The sequence below is a fragment of the Silene latifolia genome, chromosome 5 (assembly GCF_048544455.1).
Source record: "Silene latifolia isolate original U9 population chromosome 5, ASM4854445v1, whole genome shotgun sequence".
NCBI lineage: Eukaryota > Viridiplantae > Streptophyta > Magnoliopsida > Caryophyllales > Caryophyllaceae > Silene > Silene latifolia.
The window spans coordinates 3,471,009-3,490,735 of record NC_133530.1 but is presented as its reverse complement, the minus strand read 5'-3'; the positions used below and the strand labels follow the sequence as shown (position 1 = coordinate 3,490,735).

The following is a 19,727-nucleotide window of genomic DNA, read 5'->3' as shown; positions in this document are numbered from 1 at the left end:
TTTTTTTTGTAAATGACATGCATGTAATTTACAAGGAAATTTCCCAGTTGTTTTATTGAGAAAAAACGTATGAAAATGTGGAAAAAGTAAAGTAGGCTCCACAAAAGAGTGAGACAGACAGTGTGTCCATGTAATTTACTCCTTTAACTCACATTTTAAAGCTCAAATCATGGCTAATTTCATCTTGTACAAGATAATTGGTACACCCTTTACCCAAATTATTCAAAAATCTGTGTTTATATTACTATATATGCATGTCATTTACAGCAATGATTTATTTTCCTGCGTATAAGGAGCTAAAGAGCTGATGGAGTAACGGGGTGCATGAACTTCAACTGTTATTCAACTTGTTCTGTATATTTGCTGCTAGTTTATGCTTGAAAGGTCTTGTTCTGTAACTCTACTTTAATCCACTTCATTTTAATTCAATTGTTATCACAAGTATTTTTTTTTTTTTTTTTTTTGGTGACGAGGGGTTTAATCCCCCCGGGCTCAGGCATTCCGGCGTCACCACCTGGACCATGTAAACCACCCCAATTGGGGTGGCCGAGATAACCGCATGCAATTGCTCATCCGTGGGTTCGAACACGGGACCTCGCAATTCTTGCCTTTGCAAGTTTTGAGGTTACTCAAGTCTACCACTAGACTGCAAGCACTTGGTTTATCACAAGTATTTAATTTAGCTTGTTGATCTGAATCTAAGCTAAACCATTGAGCATGTTGAGAAGACCATCTTAACCAAAACCTTAAGGCAATGAATGAGGTCGAATCAATATTTAATATCCTAATACACCCCCTTCACTCGAATGCCCTTTGGGCTTGAAGAGTAGTTAATGCACAAGCTTCTCCATACCATGTGCTGAAACTCACTCGTGATATATTGGGGGTTCCCGGGATTCGAACTAGTGACCTCTTGGTCACCTAGCTCTGATACCATGTTGAGAAGACTAATTCAACCAAAACTTTAAGGCGATGGTTAAGGTCCAATCAATATTTAATATCCTAATAGAGCAGACGAGCACAAATTACTATTAAAACCTCCTACATGAACTATGAAATGATAACGGAGATTTCATGAACGGTTAAGTATGTTTATAAACTACTGGGTCACTGTGTGAGTTATTAATGAATAGTTTGTCGGGTTGATAGTTAAATGAGTAGTTTAATGGGTAATTGACGTGGTTAAGTGAGTTAATCACGAAAGTTAAGAGTCATATATAAAGTACAAGGGTACATAATAGTAGGTTGTAGCCCAGTGGTTAAGATGGAGGTATTGTCACAAGGTCAATAGGTCATGGGTTCGAATCCCCTTCCCCTATATATTATACTGGCATTGTGCCACATTTAGAATTATAACAAATCAATAATGTTTCTTCTGAATTTTTTCCTGCCAACAGTTTTTTAAATGGACACCATAATGAATTGGCTAAACGGTATTGATGGCGAGGGCAACAAGCTGCAGCATTTGAAGCGGAAAGCCAGGCATCTACACGCCAGAGCAGCAGATATAACCACTGAAGTTGAAAAAGAAGAGCTTCAATCAGGAAAGAAGCGAAAGAAAGAGGTAGATAACTGGTTAAAAGATGTCGGTCAGGTGGAATTTCAACTGCAGCAACTCGAGCATCAACTAGAAAACATCAATATCACACCAGACTTTCGCAGTAAGAGTCAGGCCAGTGTATTAACTCAGGAGATCGAAAAGCTGACAGAGCAAGGGTTGTTCCCTCGAGGACTGACATTGCATGATTATGGAAACTCGAGTATGACATTAGTCACAACAGACATGAAAATAAACGATCATAAATTAGAACACTGTAAGAGGAAAATCATGTCATGTTTGACAGAAGATGATGTCATCTCAAGAATCGGGGTTTATGGCCCTGGTGGTGTCGGAAAAACTTGCTTGCTTAAAGAAATTCATAATGAGCTACTTGAACATTTTAAGAATCCGGGGGGGCATGTTTACTGGGTATCTGTGTCACATGGCACAAGTGTATCTATATTGCAAGACAAGATTGCTGAAGCCCTCGAGTTATGCTATCTTTTCCAAGAGAAAAATGAGATCAGGAAGGCTGCATCATTATCTCACGAGATGAAGCGCAGAAAAAATCTAGTCCTTATTCTAGATGATGTATGGGAACACTTCTCAGCTGAAGAAGTCGGGATTCCTGTTGGAGAGAACAATCTCAAGCTGATCTTTACAACCCGGTCTTTAGATGTTTGCCGAAGGCTGAATTGTCAGGAAACAGTCAAGGTGGAGCCTCTTTCAGACGCTGAAGCGTGGAAACTATTTTCCGATGGACTTGGGAGTCCGATTCCATCAGAAGCACAAACTGTTGCAAAACTAGTAGCTTCTGAGTGCGCTGGTTTACCTCTCGGTATTATTGTCATGGCCGGAAGCATGCGTGGAGTGGTTGACATTGAAGAGTGGCGTAATACTCTAGACGAGTTAATAAACTCAACCGAAGGCCTAACTGACATCGAAACAGATGTGTTTCCCGTTCTGAAACTTAGTTATGACCGTTTAAAAGATTCAAAGCTGCAGAAATGTTTTCTGTTATGTGCACTGTATCCTAAGTACGGGATAATAAGACGAGATGAGCTGATAACCCTTTTCCGGTCAGAGGGTCTTCTGGATGGGATAGATGGGTGGCAAAAACAGTTGGATAAGGCTCACAGCATGCTAAATACACTCCAAAATGTGTGTTTATTGGAGAAGGTTAACAATGTATGTGTGAAAATGCATAACTTGATTAGAGATATGGCAATCCGAATCACCAAAGTCATGCCGCGATTTATGATAGCATCCGGTGCAGAGTTGAAAAGGATACCTAGTGGTAATAGATGGGGAGTTGATCTAGATAAGGTGTCTCTGATGCATAATTCTTTGTCTGAAATTCAGCTAGGAGCGACCGTTCCCATGTGCCCATCACTTTCAACCTTACTGCTTCAGAAGAACCCATTTACAAAACTTCCGGAAAATTTCTTCGTCCACATGACAGGTCTTAAGGTCCTTAATCTGTCAGAAACCAGCATTAAGATGCTACCAAGGTCAGTATCAGAACTGAAAAACCTGAGGGCTCTGCTGCTTGAGTTTTGCTCGCGATTGCATTTTGTGCCGTCATTAGTCAAACTTACCAAGTTAAGGGAGTTGACCTTGAGCTTCTGTTGGTCAATGAAGGATGTCCCTCTCGGCGTAGATCAGCTAACCAACCTAAGGTTCATGGATTTAGAGGGTAGCAAGGATTTGTGTCAACTACTTGGAGAATCGTTCTCCAAGTTGTCGAGAATTCAGTGCCTTAAGTTGGACCCTGCTGTGCAAAGCATCTCTGCAGATCACCTACAGAAACTAGGGCATTTGGAGCGATTAGAAGGCTGCAGGATATCTGATATTAGCGGCTTTAACAGATATGTTAAAACTCAACATTTCCGTCAGCTTTGCCATTATGAGTTCATTGTCGGAGCTGGTCAATACAAAAGGCTCGACTGTAAGCAGCCACCCCACAACCTGAACACACAAGAAAACCGCATAGTTGTACTATGTAGCCGGAGCCTCAGATGTGTGGCTGTGGGTGAAAGTGAGCTTTTTGTTCCTCCGAGCAATGTACAAAGTCTACAGGTTCATAACTGTGATTTCCACTCGAAAAGCTTGGTTGCTGCCCTACCTTCGCTGGGTAGTTTAACAGCATTGGCGTGTATTCTGATCAGACGTTGCAGACTGATAGAATTTATTTGGTCTCCAGTATCAGTTTTTGAAGTTGCGCCTCTTCAATCGGTTAGAGAATTGACTCTAACTGATTTGCAGGAATTTCGAGGCCTAGTAACGGAAGGAGTGGCTCCGGCTCCTCCACAAGTTGCGTTTTCCAATCTTACGAAAATGGTGATCAAATTTTGCCCGAAAATCAAGTGGGTGTTCACATCAAGTCTCTTGAAAACCGGCCTACACAACCTCCAAGAGCTAGAAGTTGAAGGATGTGACGAAATAGAAACAATCGTTTCAAAAACCGACTGTGAAGTGAGCATAGAAGCTCAAGGACAGACTTTCCTTCCCAACCTGAGAACTCTAAAATTGAGGCGCCTGCCCAAGTTGATTAGCATCTCGCATGAGGCGATACTAGGGAACGGTTTGCTAGAGGAACTTCTTATCGAAAACTGTGCAGAATTAAAGCTGCTATTTGTGCTTTTGGCACGGCATCAACTGAGAAACTTGAAGGAAGTTAGAGTAGCCTGTTGCCAAAACCTCGAGGAAATTATTGTATCACCTGACTGTAATGACCAGAATCAGAATAGCACTGTTAACGAACTCCCGAACTTGAAAGCTTTACTGTTGGATGATCTGCCTTATTTGAAAAGCATGTTTGCAGATGAGATTCCTGTTTGCAGCTCGATCGAGCAAATCACTGTCAGGGATTGTCCAAAGATGCGAAAACTGCCTGTCTCCATACCCGTATCCAGCCATGGAGAGCCTTTAGTACCGCTTTCTCTTAAAGAGATAAAGGCAAGCAGAGAATGGTGGGACTCTCTGGAGTGGGATAATCTGCATCTTAATCACATTCTTCAACCATTCACCATACTGGTGCCAGGCAAATCCAGCTTTAAGATGCTTCAAGGTGTTTTTTTTTTTTTGACGTTTCTCTTTTTCTTTTTCCTTTTCGACATTTTTGTGAGGACGACAGATGAACTGTGAATTTACATAAATGGATTTTGCAGGACTCCCAGCGTCTTCTGAGCGGGATCTACGTCTAAAAGATGTTTCTGACGCTACAGAAGCAAATGACGGAGATATGGGTTCCTGCATGTTAGATGCTTAGCCTCTTGGCAGAAAGATGCAAAAGGATATTCTCGTCGACTCATCAGCTCACAGGAAGGTAATGTAAATCCGGCTAATTACTTTATTATCATTCTCAGAGTCCAGGCTTCCTGTGTTACAGAAATGCATTCTTTCTTCGATCTTCACTGTATAAAAGTCGTATGTTAGTATTGACTGTTTGTGCAGATACAGACGATTGACTTCGTAATTTTGTGTCAGTATTTCAGTTCAAATGTAAATGAAACTGTCTGTTGCATTAAAAACCAGAGGAACTGTTTACAGACTTATGGAAAGGTAAAATGTAAACAATCAAACGGAAAGACTTATTTAAAACCGTATTCAATGAAAGTAACAGAAGGAACATCGCTGAAAAATGCACATTGCTGTATCCAAAAACTATCAACTTTGTATTTAGATAATTAACATTACAGTTTAAAGTTACAGAGGGGATTTTCAGAAGAAACATAGGTGCTGAGATCATATGCAGTGATATTTCTTTACATGACATCTGTATCTCGTGTCGGAAAAGCTTGTTCTTTTGTGTTATTCTCTTGAAGTTGCAACAAACTACCCTGAAAGTGGTATAATCCAATCAAGACAATTAGAAGAGAAACACAAAAAAAGAGCAATAGCAAGCGGCAGCACTCGCTACTCCAAAGTGGGCCGAGCAAAACCGGATATCCTATCCGGTTTTGAAAACCGGATCGAATATCCAAATTTAAAATTATCATTTTTTCTGGATATCCGAAAATCTGGAATCCGAAAATTCGGAGATCCAGATTTCGGAAACCGGATTCGATCCGGATTTAAATGTACAATAAAAACTCCACCGAGGCGGGTGGTATTGGGCTATTGGTAGACTAAAATTAAAGGCAATTTCGGTCCATTTCGCATTTTGCAACCTACTAAAAAAGGTAACGTGTTTGATCGCATAAATTACAAGTCTCGATCGCATAACATAAAGTTTTTTTTTTTTTTTTTTTATATATATATATAAATTTTTAAAATTCGGATCGAATCGGATATCCGGTTTTAAGAAAATCACAATCCACATCCGATCCAGTTTATTCGGAAAAAAAACGGATCGGATATCCAATTTAAATGGTATTCATATATTCGGATTTTTTTTTTGGATTTCGGATCGAATTCGGAAAAAAAATCGGATTGGATATTTTTTGCTCAGACCTACTCCAAACCCCGAAGGTACTGAAGTATTGGCAATATATGAACAGCATAATTGGACATGAGTAAGCAGTAATATTTTCTTACCTCTTCAAGCAACATCAATGGATCTTTCTTTTCTCTACGAGCAGAAGGGACTAACTTCGCGGTCAAATGCTTAAAAATGGTCCGATTTGCAGAGACTCCAATGATTGAGCACATGACGAAGATAAGTATGGCTGCCCATAAGGAACTGTATTTTATTACAGTGTAAATTCCGGACATAAATGCTATCAGGGTGGCATACAAGGACTGCACTAGTACGAACACACTTCGATCGATCAACATTCGAGCCACATCGGGTACGGAAACCATAGACCAAATCAAGCAGAAGAGAACAAACATGGAAGTACACATGCCATATGCATCCGCCAGTAAAAATATTATGAATGATGTTTTCTTTGCTAGAATGGCTTCTCCGCCACTGTTAACCCCTCCAGGAAGAGTAAATCCCGCTGCAAATGTAATTGTTGCTAAAAGTGCAGCAACGACTGAGAGAGTGTTTCTTATTTGATCTAAATTAGTCCCCGATTGAATATAAGATGTTCTAAGGTATGGATTTACTTTGATTAACTTGCACATTTTTTCCTGCAAATTCAACAATCGTAGATAATTGAAATAAGACAGACATCAATCATTTTCCGTAAACAATAATCACAGATAGGGTGTAACTGAGCTGATTTGAGCTCGAGCTTTAGTGGGCTCGGAATCGGCTCAGAAACTTGAGCTTGAGTTCGGAATCAGCTCAGAATTTTCCGAGCTTAAAAAATCAAAGCTCTCGGATTAGGCTCGAGCTCAAACTCGATCCCAACTCGAGCTTTGTTCAATCATTGTTTTCTTTACTTTCTTGAATTTTTAAATCAAATTTAAAATACAAATATTTCAAATATAACTAAAATATAATTATAATTGCTAAAATAAGATTTTATTAAAAATAAAGCCAATTGTAAAATGCCAAAATAAATATTAATAAAAATTAAAACGAGACTAAACGAGCTTCCGATTCCAAGCTCTACAAAGCTCGGAATCGGCTCATATCTGGTCATTTCGATCCGAACTTTGACCGAGCTGATTCTGAGGGCTCTACGAACCGACTCAGATCATTTACAGCCCTAATCACAGAAACTAATTAGATTGATTAAACAAACATACCCAGTCGTCATTTTCCTTACAAAGCTTGGCAAGTAAGTTCATGGCAGTAGCGCCATTATGGTCAGCAATGGTCCGCTCGACTCCATCATCAAGGAGGAGTGTCTTGACAAGAAGCATATCCTTTCTCTCTAGGGCACGGTGCAATGCTGTTGCACCGTCTCTATCAGTAGTGTTCTTAAGCTCAGCTATAGACGGAATTTTAAGGAAATTAAGGTAATCTTTGTAAGTGGGTAGCTTAATGTGATGCAGAGGAGTGTCATTTAGTCCGCGACACTCCCTTTGTAGGTCTTGACAGTTCTCAACAAACGCAAGAACAGCGAGGCTCTCTTCTCTTTCACAAGCTTCGATCCAATCAAAGTGTTGTTTTTGTAAAGCATAAGGGTTGCTTAACAGATTTACTAGCCAAGGCGCATTTGCTTGTCTCGCACTGTCAAGTGCTGTATTTCCTTTATTGTCTCGCAAGTTAATAATCCACCAATATTTCTCCAGCAACATTCTGCCCGTTTCCTCTGCATGTAAGTTTTATAATCTAAATTAACATTCTGCCAGTCTCATAATTTCCATAAAATAACTTAATCCCCTATATACTAAATGAATAGGAAAATTTTCACATTTTCCCATCTAAAAACGCATTTCCTATTTTGATATAATTAACTCTTATTTACTTCCTTGTTGTCGTATAGAAGATTTGTTTCTAGGTTTTTATCATAAAAATTTCGTTACTTTGTAGGATAAGTCATAGCTAAAATATACGGAGTATTCCATTTATTTTCTCTTGATCTCCTAGACAATATTTTGACCGCTCTTTTCGACACACATATATAATTTCTTTTTTGCTTGAAAATGATATTTTGTCAAAGAAAAGAGATTTTGATAAATGTGAAGATATAAAAAAACTTAGAGTATAAAATAATATCACTAATTTTGCGGAAAAAAAAAATATTTTCATTAAAACACATTTTATGTCACTACATAAATCTTTTGATTAATTTTGTTGTTTTAATTTATTTTATCAACTCAAATAAAAAATAATGAGAAACGTTATAAAAAAAAATGAATTGTCAATTTATAATTTATAAATAATATACTAAAAACTAAAACTCTATAAATACCGTGAATGCAATGCACGAGTCTACACTAGTTAAATATTAATGTAATACTCCGTACTTATTTATTTTATGAAATATCTTAACTGCACACGAAACAACTCATTTCCAAACGAAACAATCAAGAAGACAGAAGAAGTGTTTATTGTAGAATTGAAGAAGATACATACCAGGGCAAGAGGATAACTTATGAAGCACGGTAGCTCCGTCATTGCAACGAAGCATGTGAAAACGGGGCTCCTCAATTCTAAGGATCTGATTCACAACTCGAGCACAACCATACTTGACAGCTAAAAAGAAGAGACTTTCACCGTGTCTGTTGATGATCTTAGATGACATTGGATCAATTAACAAGATATCAAGTATAAAATCTTCATGTTTCGACAAGAAATGGGTGGCTGATTGTAACGGTGTGTTTCCATAACGGTTCTGTGTTCTCCAAGGAGCGCGTTCTACTTCAACTAACTCTTGGATTTCACCCTCAGCTCTTGCATTCACATATTCCTGATATCCTTTTACCAAGATTTGCCCTAGTTCTGAATCCTTTTTCCTCCCGGCCATGTGTAATGGCGTGTCTGACATCTCTTTTTCTTTCTTAAAAATACACTCCTTGAATACTTTCGTCCTTGCGTCACCTACATCGCCGCCTTCCTTTAAAAGTAGCTTACACGGCCACGCCTCCCCTTTCTCTGCCCATCGATGAAGCATCGTGTGACCTTTGCTATCAGTCTTTTCCAACCAATCTCCATATCTTTTGAAAAGCAGCCTCATTACATTCTCTGTTTTTACAAAACAGTGTGACTTGAAGACATGTACGGAATCTCACAATTTTCCGAAATTGTTTAGAAATTAAAAACAAGGGATATTTTCTCGTGTACCCCTCATCCTGATTTCTTTTCCAAAATAGGCATTTTTCAGTAATTAATTATCAAAATGGGTCGAGTCTCAAATTAATTGTTGAAAATGGGTCCACGTAGTATAGGATATACCGAACCTATGGGGAGAGGTCAAGTCGCCACGGTGGATGGCGATTTGGTTCCAAGTCTAATCCCCCCCCTTTTCCCAGATTCGTTCCCAAATAAAAAAAAATCGCAAATAGCCTTGGTCGCCAGCCGGCTTGGCGACTTAATTCCGAACCTAGCTTCGGTGATGACGTGGACCCATTTTGGGTAATAAATTTCAAAACTAACCCATTTTGTTAATTAATTAGCGAAAATTGCCCATTTCGGAAAAAACTTCCCTCAACCTTTTCATTTTCTATGAGGTACCTCTCCTTTCTTGCAAAAATACTTTGACCGTTATAACTCTTGGCTACAAGTTCAGAATACGATAAATTTTTTTTTTTCAAATTGACCGTCTTTAAGAGATATTCAGTTTGAAAAAGAATTCACCGACGTGTCAACCCGTAGTCAGAATTATGGTCGGTCAAAGTTTATTCGTTAAAAAAGCTTTGACCAACCATAACTACCGGCTACGAGTTCAAAAAACGGTGAATTTTTTTTCAAATTCAAGGCCTTGACGAGATAATTAATTTGAAAAAAAAAAAATTATCGTTTTCTGAACTCGTAACAGAGAATTATCGTCGGTCAAAGTTTATTCGTTAAAAAAGTTTTGACCAACCATAACTACCGGCTACGAGTTCAAAAAGCGGTGAATTTTTTTTCAAATTCAATGGTTTAACGAGATAATTAATTTGAAAAAAGAAAATTACCGTTTTCTGAACTCGTAACAGAGAATTATTGTCGGTCAAAGCTTAGAAAAAGTTCAGGGGTACACGAGAAAATAAAAACAATGTATCGTTTTGGTTTGGAGTAGAACTTATTTGTCAAAACGGAATTTGCAGAAGAGAGAGTAGTAGTAACCTGAACAATTGTTGGCATAAGTAAAAGGCTCCAAGACATCATTGGAGGAAAAAATAGACGCGGAAGAGAGGGGAGACGTTAAGATCATCTCAGCAACATCAGAGAAGCGATTCTTGAGCGCGTAGCAGAGCGGGGTGTTGCCATTTTCGTCAATAATTGTGCAGCTCACAAACTCAGAATCCATCAACAGTAACTCCTTGGCACATTCCTCATTCTTCGTCTTTTCATTTTCCAAAGACAGGTGCAACGGCGTCATATTCTTCTTAGTCAGCACTAACCACGGCTTCATCACAGCAGCGTCATCAAATGACGCGTACATTTGTTTAATAAGTTTCACAATGCTGTGACTCACGGAACTCACAATAGCCGCCTGGAGCGGTATCCATCTATATTCATCATCAGTCTGGGAGAGTAGCTGTTTTTGGACATCCACAGGTATTACTTGTGCAGCTGCCTTGAAAAACTCGACTTGATCATGCCATGCCGCTATATGGAGTATGTTTCCTCCCAGCTCTTTGTCTGCACTCATCGGAGCTCGACTCAACAAATACTCTTTTGGTTTAACCAATACTGCTTCCTTCAAAAAGTTTATATCTCCCTTCTTAGCCGCTCCCTTCAACGCCGGATCCATTGATTACCAAATTTTTATTCAGAACCGAGTCTTTCAAATTTAAATGACGATCCTGAATTATCCTATTTGAGCTAAATTCATGTTTAAAAAGACTTTGCTTTTTAAAAGTATCCTCGTATACTTCCAATCCAAGTCTTCCACTAACAACTACTAATTCTTGACGTATATCTCTACCTTTTGCTTTATGCTTTATGCTTTATCAACTGCTGCGAAAATTACGGAGTATTGTGCTCACGACATTGTCTCCACTACGATACTAAATAATACAAGTACTATAGAGTATACTGCTTCGTTTGTTTCAATCAATTGTTTTATTTTTAATTAAAAAACTCGTCAAAAAAATATAGAAGGTTAAATAAGCAATCGGGATGGAGGTAATACCTTTTTTGCGATCTTGTTACTATCGATTTTGGTACAAAGAAAGCCACATATGTTGACATGACTCGATCATTGGGAGATCTTTTCTTTTAAGACTTTATTACCCGGCTGTATTAGCTGACATCTGCACTTTAAGTTAACAAATTGGAAATGCTTAGTACCGGGTTCAGCTTAACTAAAGACTGCCAGTATTTCAGTTTAAATGTATATATACTGGTTCAGCTGACATCCCATAAATGTTAGTAGCGACTGTTTGCGCAGATGCAGATCTGACACTGTATATACTGGTTTAACTAAAGACGGCCAGTATTTCAGTTTAAATGTATATATACTGGTTCAGCTTTGTCTGTTTTAATGCTTATAGCTGAAACTGTTAGTTGCATTGAAAACAGAGTAACTGTAGCGACGAAAGGACTTAACCGAGTATACAACGAAACAAACAGAACGAATGCTGCCAAAAAAAAAGCACACCAGTGTGTTCAAAGCCATCAACTTTGTATTTAGATAATCAACACTACGATTCAAAGTTACAGAAGGGATTTCCACAAGGGTATAGGTAATTCTAATAAGGAGAACCACTATTACAAGGATCAACACCATGACAAGCAGCAGAGATATGGATATGGTGATAGTCTGATGATTAAAACACCATCTTAATCCATTTCTAGGATGGGCAGCTGGGTTCCTTCAAGAACATAGGTGCTGTGAGACTGTAAGTAGTGCACGGAACAAATACGACTTTATGGCAGTGATAATTCTTTACACCACAACCGTCTTTCGTTTCAAATAAGCTTGTTCTTGCGTTTGTTGATAACTGCCAAGACCTACAAAGGGTGTCTCGTGAACAAAATGACACATGCCATATGCATCCGCCAGTAAATGTACTATGGATGGTGCTTTCTTTGCAAGAACGGCTTCTCCATTGTTGTTGTTAAGGCCACCAGGAAGACTAAAATCCCGCTGCGAATGTAATTGTTGCTAAAAGCGCAGCAACGACTGAGCGTGTGTTTCTTATTTGATCCAAATTGGTCCCCGGTTGAATATAGAATGTTTTAAGGTATTGGTTCACTTTGATTACCTTGCACATTTTGTCCTGCAAGAAGTAGCTCCAAATTCAACAATCAAGAAGTAGCCTACTTCTTGCATGACAAAATGTGCAAGCTAATCAAAGTGAACCCATAACTTAAAAACATCCTATATTCAACCAGGGACCAATTTGGATCAAATAAGAAACACTCTCTCAGTTGTTGCTGCGCTTTTAGCAACAATTACATTTGCAGCGGGATTTTACTCTTCCTGGTGGCCTTAACAACAACAATGGAGAAGCAGTTCTTGCAAAGAAAGCATCATCCATAGTACATTTACTAGCGGATGCATATGGCATGTGTCATTTAGTTCGCGACACACCCTTTGATCAATAATGTGCAGCTCACAAACTCGGAATCCATTAACAGTAACTCCATCGCACATTGCTCATTTTTCGCCTTTTCCCAAAGACAGGTGCAACAGCGTCATATTCTTCTCAGTCAGCACTAACTAAGGCTTCACTATAGCATCGTCAACAATATCATCATCATATGACGTGTACATTTGTTTATTAATTAAGCTTGACAATGCTGTGACTCATGTAACTCAAAGCAGCGGCCTGAAGCGGTATCCAACTGTAGTCATCGTCTGGGAGAGCAGGTGTTTTTGGATATCAGCGGGTAGTACATCTGCAGATTCCTTGAAAAACTCGACTTGATCGTGCCATGCGGCTAGGTGGAGTATGTTTTCTCCAGACTCTTTGTCTGCGCTCATGGGGGATCGAATCAAGAAATACTCACATGGTTGAACCAATAATATAGCTTCCTTCAAGAAGTTATCATCTCCCTTCTTAGCCACTTCAATGTCGGATCCGTCCTCTCATATCCTAAGGTCGTTGATTAACAAGTTCAAAAGGTTGTAAGAAATGGGTCCAATACTTAAGGGACCAAAAATATGGCCAAATAAGTAATAACGGAACTTAAGAGGTGAAAACACAATACTGCTAAAATTAATTTTCCTACTATTTGGTTCCCCAAATTGTTATTCTGAACCGAGCCTTTCACATTCAAATGATGGCCCTGAATTATCATATGTTCTTTCTTCAGCTAACTTCATGTTTTGAAAGACTTTGACTTTTGAAAGCATCACTCATATACTTTCTAGTCTTCAACTACAGCTACTAATTCCCGACTTATGCTTTCCTTTTGGTTTATAAACTGCTAATATTACGGAGTATTGTCATCATTGGGTTCGTGACATTGTCTCCACTACGATACTAAATAATATGAGTACTACGGAGTATAATACTTTGATTGTCTCAATCATTTTTTTTTATCTTTAATTAAAATACTCCTAGTAGAAAATATATAACGTAAATAAGCGATCGGGATGGAGGGAGTACCTGTTATGCATGCTAAATGAGCCTCCCTTCGAATACATATATAGGTACTTTTAGATCTTGTTACTTTAGACTTTGGTATAAAGAAAGCCACGTATGTTGACATGATTTGACCATTGGGAGATCTTTTCTTTGAAGACTTTACCCGGGCTGTATTAGCTGACATCTGCAGTTCGGGTTAATAAATTGAAAAGGCTTAGTACAGAGTAGTTGTTCCGGGTTGAATTGAGAAAAATTAAGGACATTTGATCATCCAACACAACACAGACTTCCAGAAAAACAAAGGTAAACAATTGAACGGAATGACTTGAAACTGAGAAAGCAATGAAAGGAACAAAAGTAATGCTACCAGAATATAGACATACCGGTGCGTCTAAAGCTATCATTTTGGTAGAGATATCCAACATTACAATCCAAAGTTGCAGAGGGAGATTTTCAGAAGAGTAGTCTTGTATCCTACCATAACAGTCCCAAGTTGCACTTTTGCTGCTCGAAGATTGACGTGACTTATGCTTGGCCTTGCTAAGCTGTGCAGAGTGACATCCTTGATGCAATCAAGTAAGGACATAAAAGATGCCAGATGTTCAAATTTAAGGACGTGGTGGTAGTCTGATAATTCAGAGAGTGTTGGAATTTTGGCAGTGGAAGTGTATAATTAACATGGATCTTGTATTGGTATTATAGGATTTTTGGCAGCGGAAGTGTATAATTAACATGGATCTTGTATTGGTATTATTGGATTTGTTCGACATTATAATATAAGGGGGAGAGAGTCGGAGAGAATTAAGTTGAGAATATGTCGCTCTGCCTCTGAATGCAATAACAGCTAATGAGCAGACGATCATCCGCATCAGCATAACAGAATCTGCAAGGGTGTTCAAGAAGTTTGTTACAAGTCCAATCAAGTTGTTGTAAGGTCATAACAAACTCTTCAATTCAACTACAAGTTGTATGGACTAATATTTCTCACCTCTTCAAGCAACCGTGATGAATCTTGCTTTTCTCTATTTCTAGCAGGAACTAACTTGGCGATCACATTACGAGAATGATCCGATTTGCTGAGATTCTAATGATTGAACACATGACATATATAACTATGGCTGACCACAAGGAAATGTCTTCTATATAAATTTCGGTCATAAAGGCTAACAAGGTGCCATATAAGGACATTTCAATCGACCAATAGTCAAGCCATGTCGGGTTCAGAAACAACAGGCCAGATAAAGCAGAAGAGCACCAGCACAGAAGTACATATGCCATATGCATCCGCCAGTAAAAATACAATGAAAGCTGCTTTCTTTGCAAGGAACTGTGAGGGCTTCCCACGTGTTATTATTAACCCCAGCAGGTATAGTGAACCCTGCGTGAATGAAACGAGATGTGTTACCCAACTTTTTTATTCTTATACAACTATACAATAATCAGAAAAATTAGGTTGATTGAACATACCCATTCATCATTTCCTTACAAAGCTTGATAAGTCCATCCATGGCAGTCGTGCCATTCCGGCCTAAAATGATCCGTTAAACTCCATCATCAAGGAGCAGTGTCTCCACCATCTCAATCAGTTGTGTTCTTAAGCTCGGCAATTGGCGGAATTTTCAGGAAATTAAGGCAGGCTTTATAACAGGGTAGTTTTATGAGGTATAGAGGAGTGTGATTTCATCCCGACACCAAACTCCTCTACACCACATAAAACTATCCAATTACAAAGAGGTAGAATCCTTCAATATCAGCAATCTTGTCCATCCAATCTCCATATCGTTTGAAAAGAAACCTCACTACATTATCCAGTTTTACAAACCTTAGTGACTAAACATGTATAATATATGTAACACTATCTGGACCTTTTTTTCAAATTAATAATCAGAAAATTTTAAATAAAAATTATTTTGGTTTAGAGGAAAACTTATTTTCTAATCTGACAATAACATACCATATGACTGCATATAGTACCCTATTTCTGATTTCCCGAAGACCTTAATAGTTAATACTCCCTCCGTCCTAATCATTTGTTTACCTTTTTTTTGTGAGGAGTATTTTAATCAAAAGGTAAACAAATGATTGGGACGTAGTGATTATTGTTATCAACAAGGTTGATTAAGCAACTACAAACAATCATGACTCAACTACTGTAATTATAATTAGATGAGACACTACAAATGCACCCTCTCGAGTCTCGGATAACACGATTTCTTCCCACTTAGCTCGACTCCCAACTCTCATTCTCATGGATAAACAAGTCAAGTAAGAACATTAAGTAAGAAGTTAAGTCTCAATCACACACAAAGAAATTACGATAACTAGCACACAACCATGACCAAGACGTCTAAAGTCAACCCGGATAAACTCCCATGAATAGACCCAACTAGTAAATTAGATAATTAAATCAACCCAAATAAACCACCACTAATTAGATAATCAAATCAATCAAATACATGCTTCTCGTTCCAAAAACAACAATACAAACCCTAGAGACGATTCACAAATCATGGCTAGATTAACACAAAGTATACTACCCCTAATTAGATAACCGAATCAATCAAATACCTACATTCAAACCATGCTTATCGTTCCAAAAACAACACTACAAACCCTAGAAAATCTTCGATTCACAAATCATGGCTAGATTAACACAAAGTACACTACCCACTAATTAGATAACCGAATCAATCAAAATGCCTACATTCAAACCATGCTTATCGTTCCGAAAACAACAATACAAACCCTAGAAAATCGACGAATCACAGATCAAGGCTAGATTAGCACAAAGTACACTGCCCACTAATTAGATAACCGAATCAATCAAATGCCTACATTCAAACCATGCTTATCATTCCGAAAACAACAATACAAACCCTAGAAAATCGACGATTCACAGATCAAGGCTAGATTAGCATAAAGTATACTACCCACTAATTAGATAACCTAATCAATCAAATGCCTACATTCAATCCATGCTTATCATTCCAAAAACAACAATACAAACCCTAGAAAATCGACGATTCACAGATCAAGGCTAGATTAGCACAAAGTATACTACCCACTAATTAGATAACCGAATCAATCAAATGCCTACATTCAATCCATGCTTATCATTCCAAAAACAACAATACAAACCCTAGAAAATCGACGATTCACAGATCAAGGCTAGATTAGCACAAAGTATACTACCCATCACTCAAATCGCAACAACAAACATAATAAATCTAATAAAGATTCAAACTTTGATTAATTAAAATGATTAAACTAGCTAAAACACAACAATATTATAAATCACAATAATAATAAAAAGAGGGAGAAGAAATTTATACCAAACTTGAGCGCTTAAGAGATCGAAAACTCAGATCTAAACTAATTAAGAGAGTGTTATTGAGAGAGAAGACTAATCTAGATCAATGACATATCTGATAAAATGAGGCTCCCTTTGTTTTTATAGATGGAGTGGTGGTTATTTAACTAACCTATCTGGCTATATTGATGACTGATGAGGTAGGTAAGCATCGTAACCGATAGATACGGACACGGAAACGACACGAATATAAATACGAACACGGATATATATCATGGTACCTCGTAAAATATAGGACAAGGGGTATATTTTCTTCACAAAATCTCATTTGTGACGGCACGTATCCGTCACTTTGAAGTGACGGATACCATTTGCCCTCACAAATTATCCAAATAGAGGAGAGAGGAAAGCACATGAGGGTGCCCCCACCTTGCCCCTCTATCCGTTTTGTGAGTGGCATTATCCGTCACTTGCTCCGACCCATCTTCAGCAAGACTAATTGTATTTTCTTATAGTTCTAAAACTAGTTCTCCGTCGCCATGGGCTTTGATGTTGCTTGGGTTGATAATGTGATGCGCTGTGTCTGTACTGTTACGTATGGTGTGTTGATTAATGGGGTTCTGTCGCGTGTGGTGGTGCCAGAACGCGGGCTCCGTCAAGGTGATCCTATCTCGCCTTACTTGTTTATTCTTTGCGCTGAGGTTCTTTCGAGCTTGTTACGGAGGGAATGTGAGAGAGGGGGTATCCATGGGATTCGGGTGGCACCCCAGGCACCGGTGGTTTCGCATCTATTTTTTGCAGACGATAGTATTATTTTTGTCAAAGCTAATGTGAGAGAAGCTAAATGTGTGATGGGAATTCTACAAATGTATGAGAAGGCCTCGGGTCAATTGGTGAGCAAGGAGAAGACAACTGTGTCTTTTAGTAAGGGTACTGAAGAGCGCAGACGCATTTACCGTTGAAGTCATTCTTGGAGTGCGTGTTGTTGCTGAGCATGATAGGTATTTGGGTTTGCCTACGGTGATAGGAAGTTCGAAGCAGGTTCTCACTAGGGTGGTGCGCGATAAGCTGAGTAATAAGTTACAAGGGTGGCGAGGTATGCTATTTAGCCGAGCAGGTAGGGAGGTTTTGATAAAGGCAGTTGCCCAATCTATTCCTACTTATGCAATGAGTGTTTTTAGACTACCGGCCAATTTTTGTGATGAGTTACGGTCTATGGTGTCGAAATTTTGGTGGGGTTCGGATAATGGAAAAAGGAAGATGTCGTGGGTTGCTTGGAAAATTTTGTGTCGATCCAAGGCTAGGGGAGGGCTCGGATTTCGGGACTTTGAGAGTTTCAATAGGGCTTTACTAGCTAAGCAAGCATGGAGGTTAGTTTGTGGGGATGGAAGTTTGATGGGTAGGGTGTTGAAAGGTAAGTATTTTCCTACTTCCTCGTTTATGGACGCTGAAATTGGAATTAATCCGAGTTATACGTGGAGGAGTATTTTTGGAGCTAAGGAGGTTATGGGGCTTGGGATCCGGCGGCGTGTGGGGTCGGGGATGGATGTTCGGGTATGGATGGACCCGTGGGTGCCAGGGACGAGATCACGGTGTGTTATTTCTCCACGGGCTGATGCGAATATTGATATGAGGGTCGCGGAATTGTTTGTAGATGGAGAGCAAAGGTGGGATGAAGTGAAGATTAGTGAGCTGTTTTTGCCTTTTGAAGCTGAGAGAATTAGAAGTATTCGAATTGGTAACGTGGGAGATGTGGACAGCTGGGTTTGGGATCATACACGTGATGGGGAATATTCTGTGAAGACGGGATATAGGTTGCTAGTTGAGGATGGGGCGTCGGAGATTGAGCAGTCCGACTTTGCGAATGAAGGCTGGTTATGGAAGGCGATTTGGAAGGTACCTGTTCTACCGCGGATTAAAGTTTTTATGTGGCAATTATGTCATGAAGCGATTCCAACAAAGGTTAACATTGCTCGTCGTCTGGGAGGTGATGATGTCGCGTGCCCCCGCTGTCATAGTGAGCGCGAGTCTTGTCTTCATGCTATACGCGGGTGTGGTTGGGGTCACGAGATTTGGGAGGAAGTGGGGATTGGTACGGGGGTGTGGCGAGGGGTTGTATTGGTGAGGGATTGGGTGGAGGTGACTTTGAGGGAGTTGGGGGAGAAGGAGAGGGTGTTGTTCCTTGTTACTTGCTGGGTTTTATGGGAAAGGAGGAACAGGTTGGTGTTTGAGGAGGAGAGGTGGGATGTTGGTGGGATTATGAGGAGAATTTGGGGTATCATTTGGGAGATGGCAGGACAATAAGGTATCGAGTAATGTGGAAGGGGGCCGACTGGGGAGCTGGGAACCGCCGAGTAGTGGTGTGTCGAAAATAAATACGGATGCAGGGGTCGTGGAAGGAGTAGGTGTGGGACTGGGAGCGGTTAGTCGGAATTCGGCGGGTGAAGTGGAGTGGGCTGTGGTGGTGCAACGTGGTTCGGGGTGTGCAGTAGATTTGGCGTGTGGGCGATTTTTTGGGGCTAGCGTGAAGCTTTCAGGATGCAGTCAAGAAAGGTAGTCATTGAAAGTGATTGTCTAATCGTGGTTGATGATTTGATAAAGAATAGAAGTGGTAGAAGTGAAGTGTTTGCGGTATATGAGGAAATTAGACAGCTTAGTTTAAATTTTGAGTCGTTTGTTGTTAAGTATATCAGTAGGAAGTTTAATAATTTAGCACATATGTTAGCACATGCTATGCCATGGGTTCATGGTAGTAGGTTTTGGACATCGGATTTGCCAGCTGAGTTTGGTATTGTAGCTCTTTCTGATGCTCGTAATATAATTTAAGGCCTTTAATGGCTTTTTACAAAA

General features: G+C 39.3%; 3 protein-coding genes and 1 long non-coding RNA gene across 4 annotated transcripts; 2 read left to right on the top strand and 2 right to left on the bottom strand.

Annotated features, from left to right (window-relative positions):
- The first annotated feature begins 28 nt into the window (after positions 1 to 28).
- LOC141656437 (disease resistance protein UNI-like) lies at positions 29 to 5,097 on the top strand. Its single transcript, XM_074463319.1, has 3 exons — positions 29 to 384; positions 1,398 to 4,610; positions 4,711 to 5,097. The coding sequence occupies exons 2-3, from the start codon at positions 1,406 to 1,408 to the stop codon at positions 4,809 to 4,811; spliced, it is 3,306 nt and encodes a 1,101-aa protein (XP_074319420.1). The 5' UTR covers positions 29 to 384; positions 1,398 to 1,405; the 3' UTR covers positions 4,812 to 5,097.
- LOC141656438 (uncharacterized) lies at positions 4,638 to 10,921 on the bottom strand. The gene is made up of 5 exons (XM_074463320.1): positions 10,152 to 10,921; positions 8,460 to 9,068; positions 7,184 to 7,692; positions 6,080 to 6,619; positions 4,638 to 5,382 (listed from the first exon to the last, which is right to left on the bottom strand). The coding sequence occupies exons 1-5, from the start codon at positions 10,780 to 10,782 to the stop codon at positions 5,308 to 5,310; spliced, it is 2,364 nt and encodes a 787-aa protein (XP_074319421.1). The 5' UTR covers positions 10,783 to 10,921; the 3' UTR covers positions 4,638 to 5,307.
- Positions 10,922 to 11,636: 715 nt separating this feature from the next.
- On the bottom strand, positions 11,637 to 17,037 carry LOC141656436 (uncharacterized). Its single transcript, XR_012548506.1, has 6 exons — positions 16,900 to 17,037; positions 15,035 to 15,366; positions 14,556 to 14,945; positions 13,951 to 14,450; positions 13,589 to 13,751; positions 11,637 to 13,072 (listed from the first exon to the last, which is right to left on the bottom strand). It is a non-coding gene; the product is annotated as an uncharacterized LOC141656436 (long non-coding RNA).
- A 379-nt stretch (positions 17,038 to 17,416) lies between these two features.
- Positions 17,417 to 19,703, top strand: LOC141657962 (uncharacterized). The gene is made up of 4 exons (XM_074465351.1): positions 17,417 to 17,807; positions 17,905 to 19,152; positions 19,265 to 19,430; positions 19,484 to 19,703. The coding sequence occupies exons 1-4, from the start codon at positions 17,417 to 17,419 to the stop codon at positions 19,701 to 19,703; spliced, it is 2,025 nt and encodes a 674-aa protein (XP_074321452.1).
- The last annotated feature ends 24 nt before the right edge of the window (positions 19,704 to 19,727 follow it).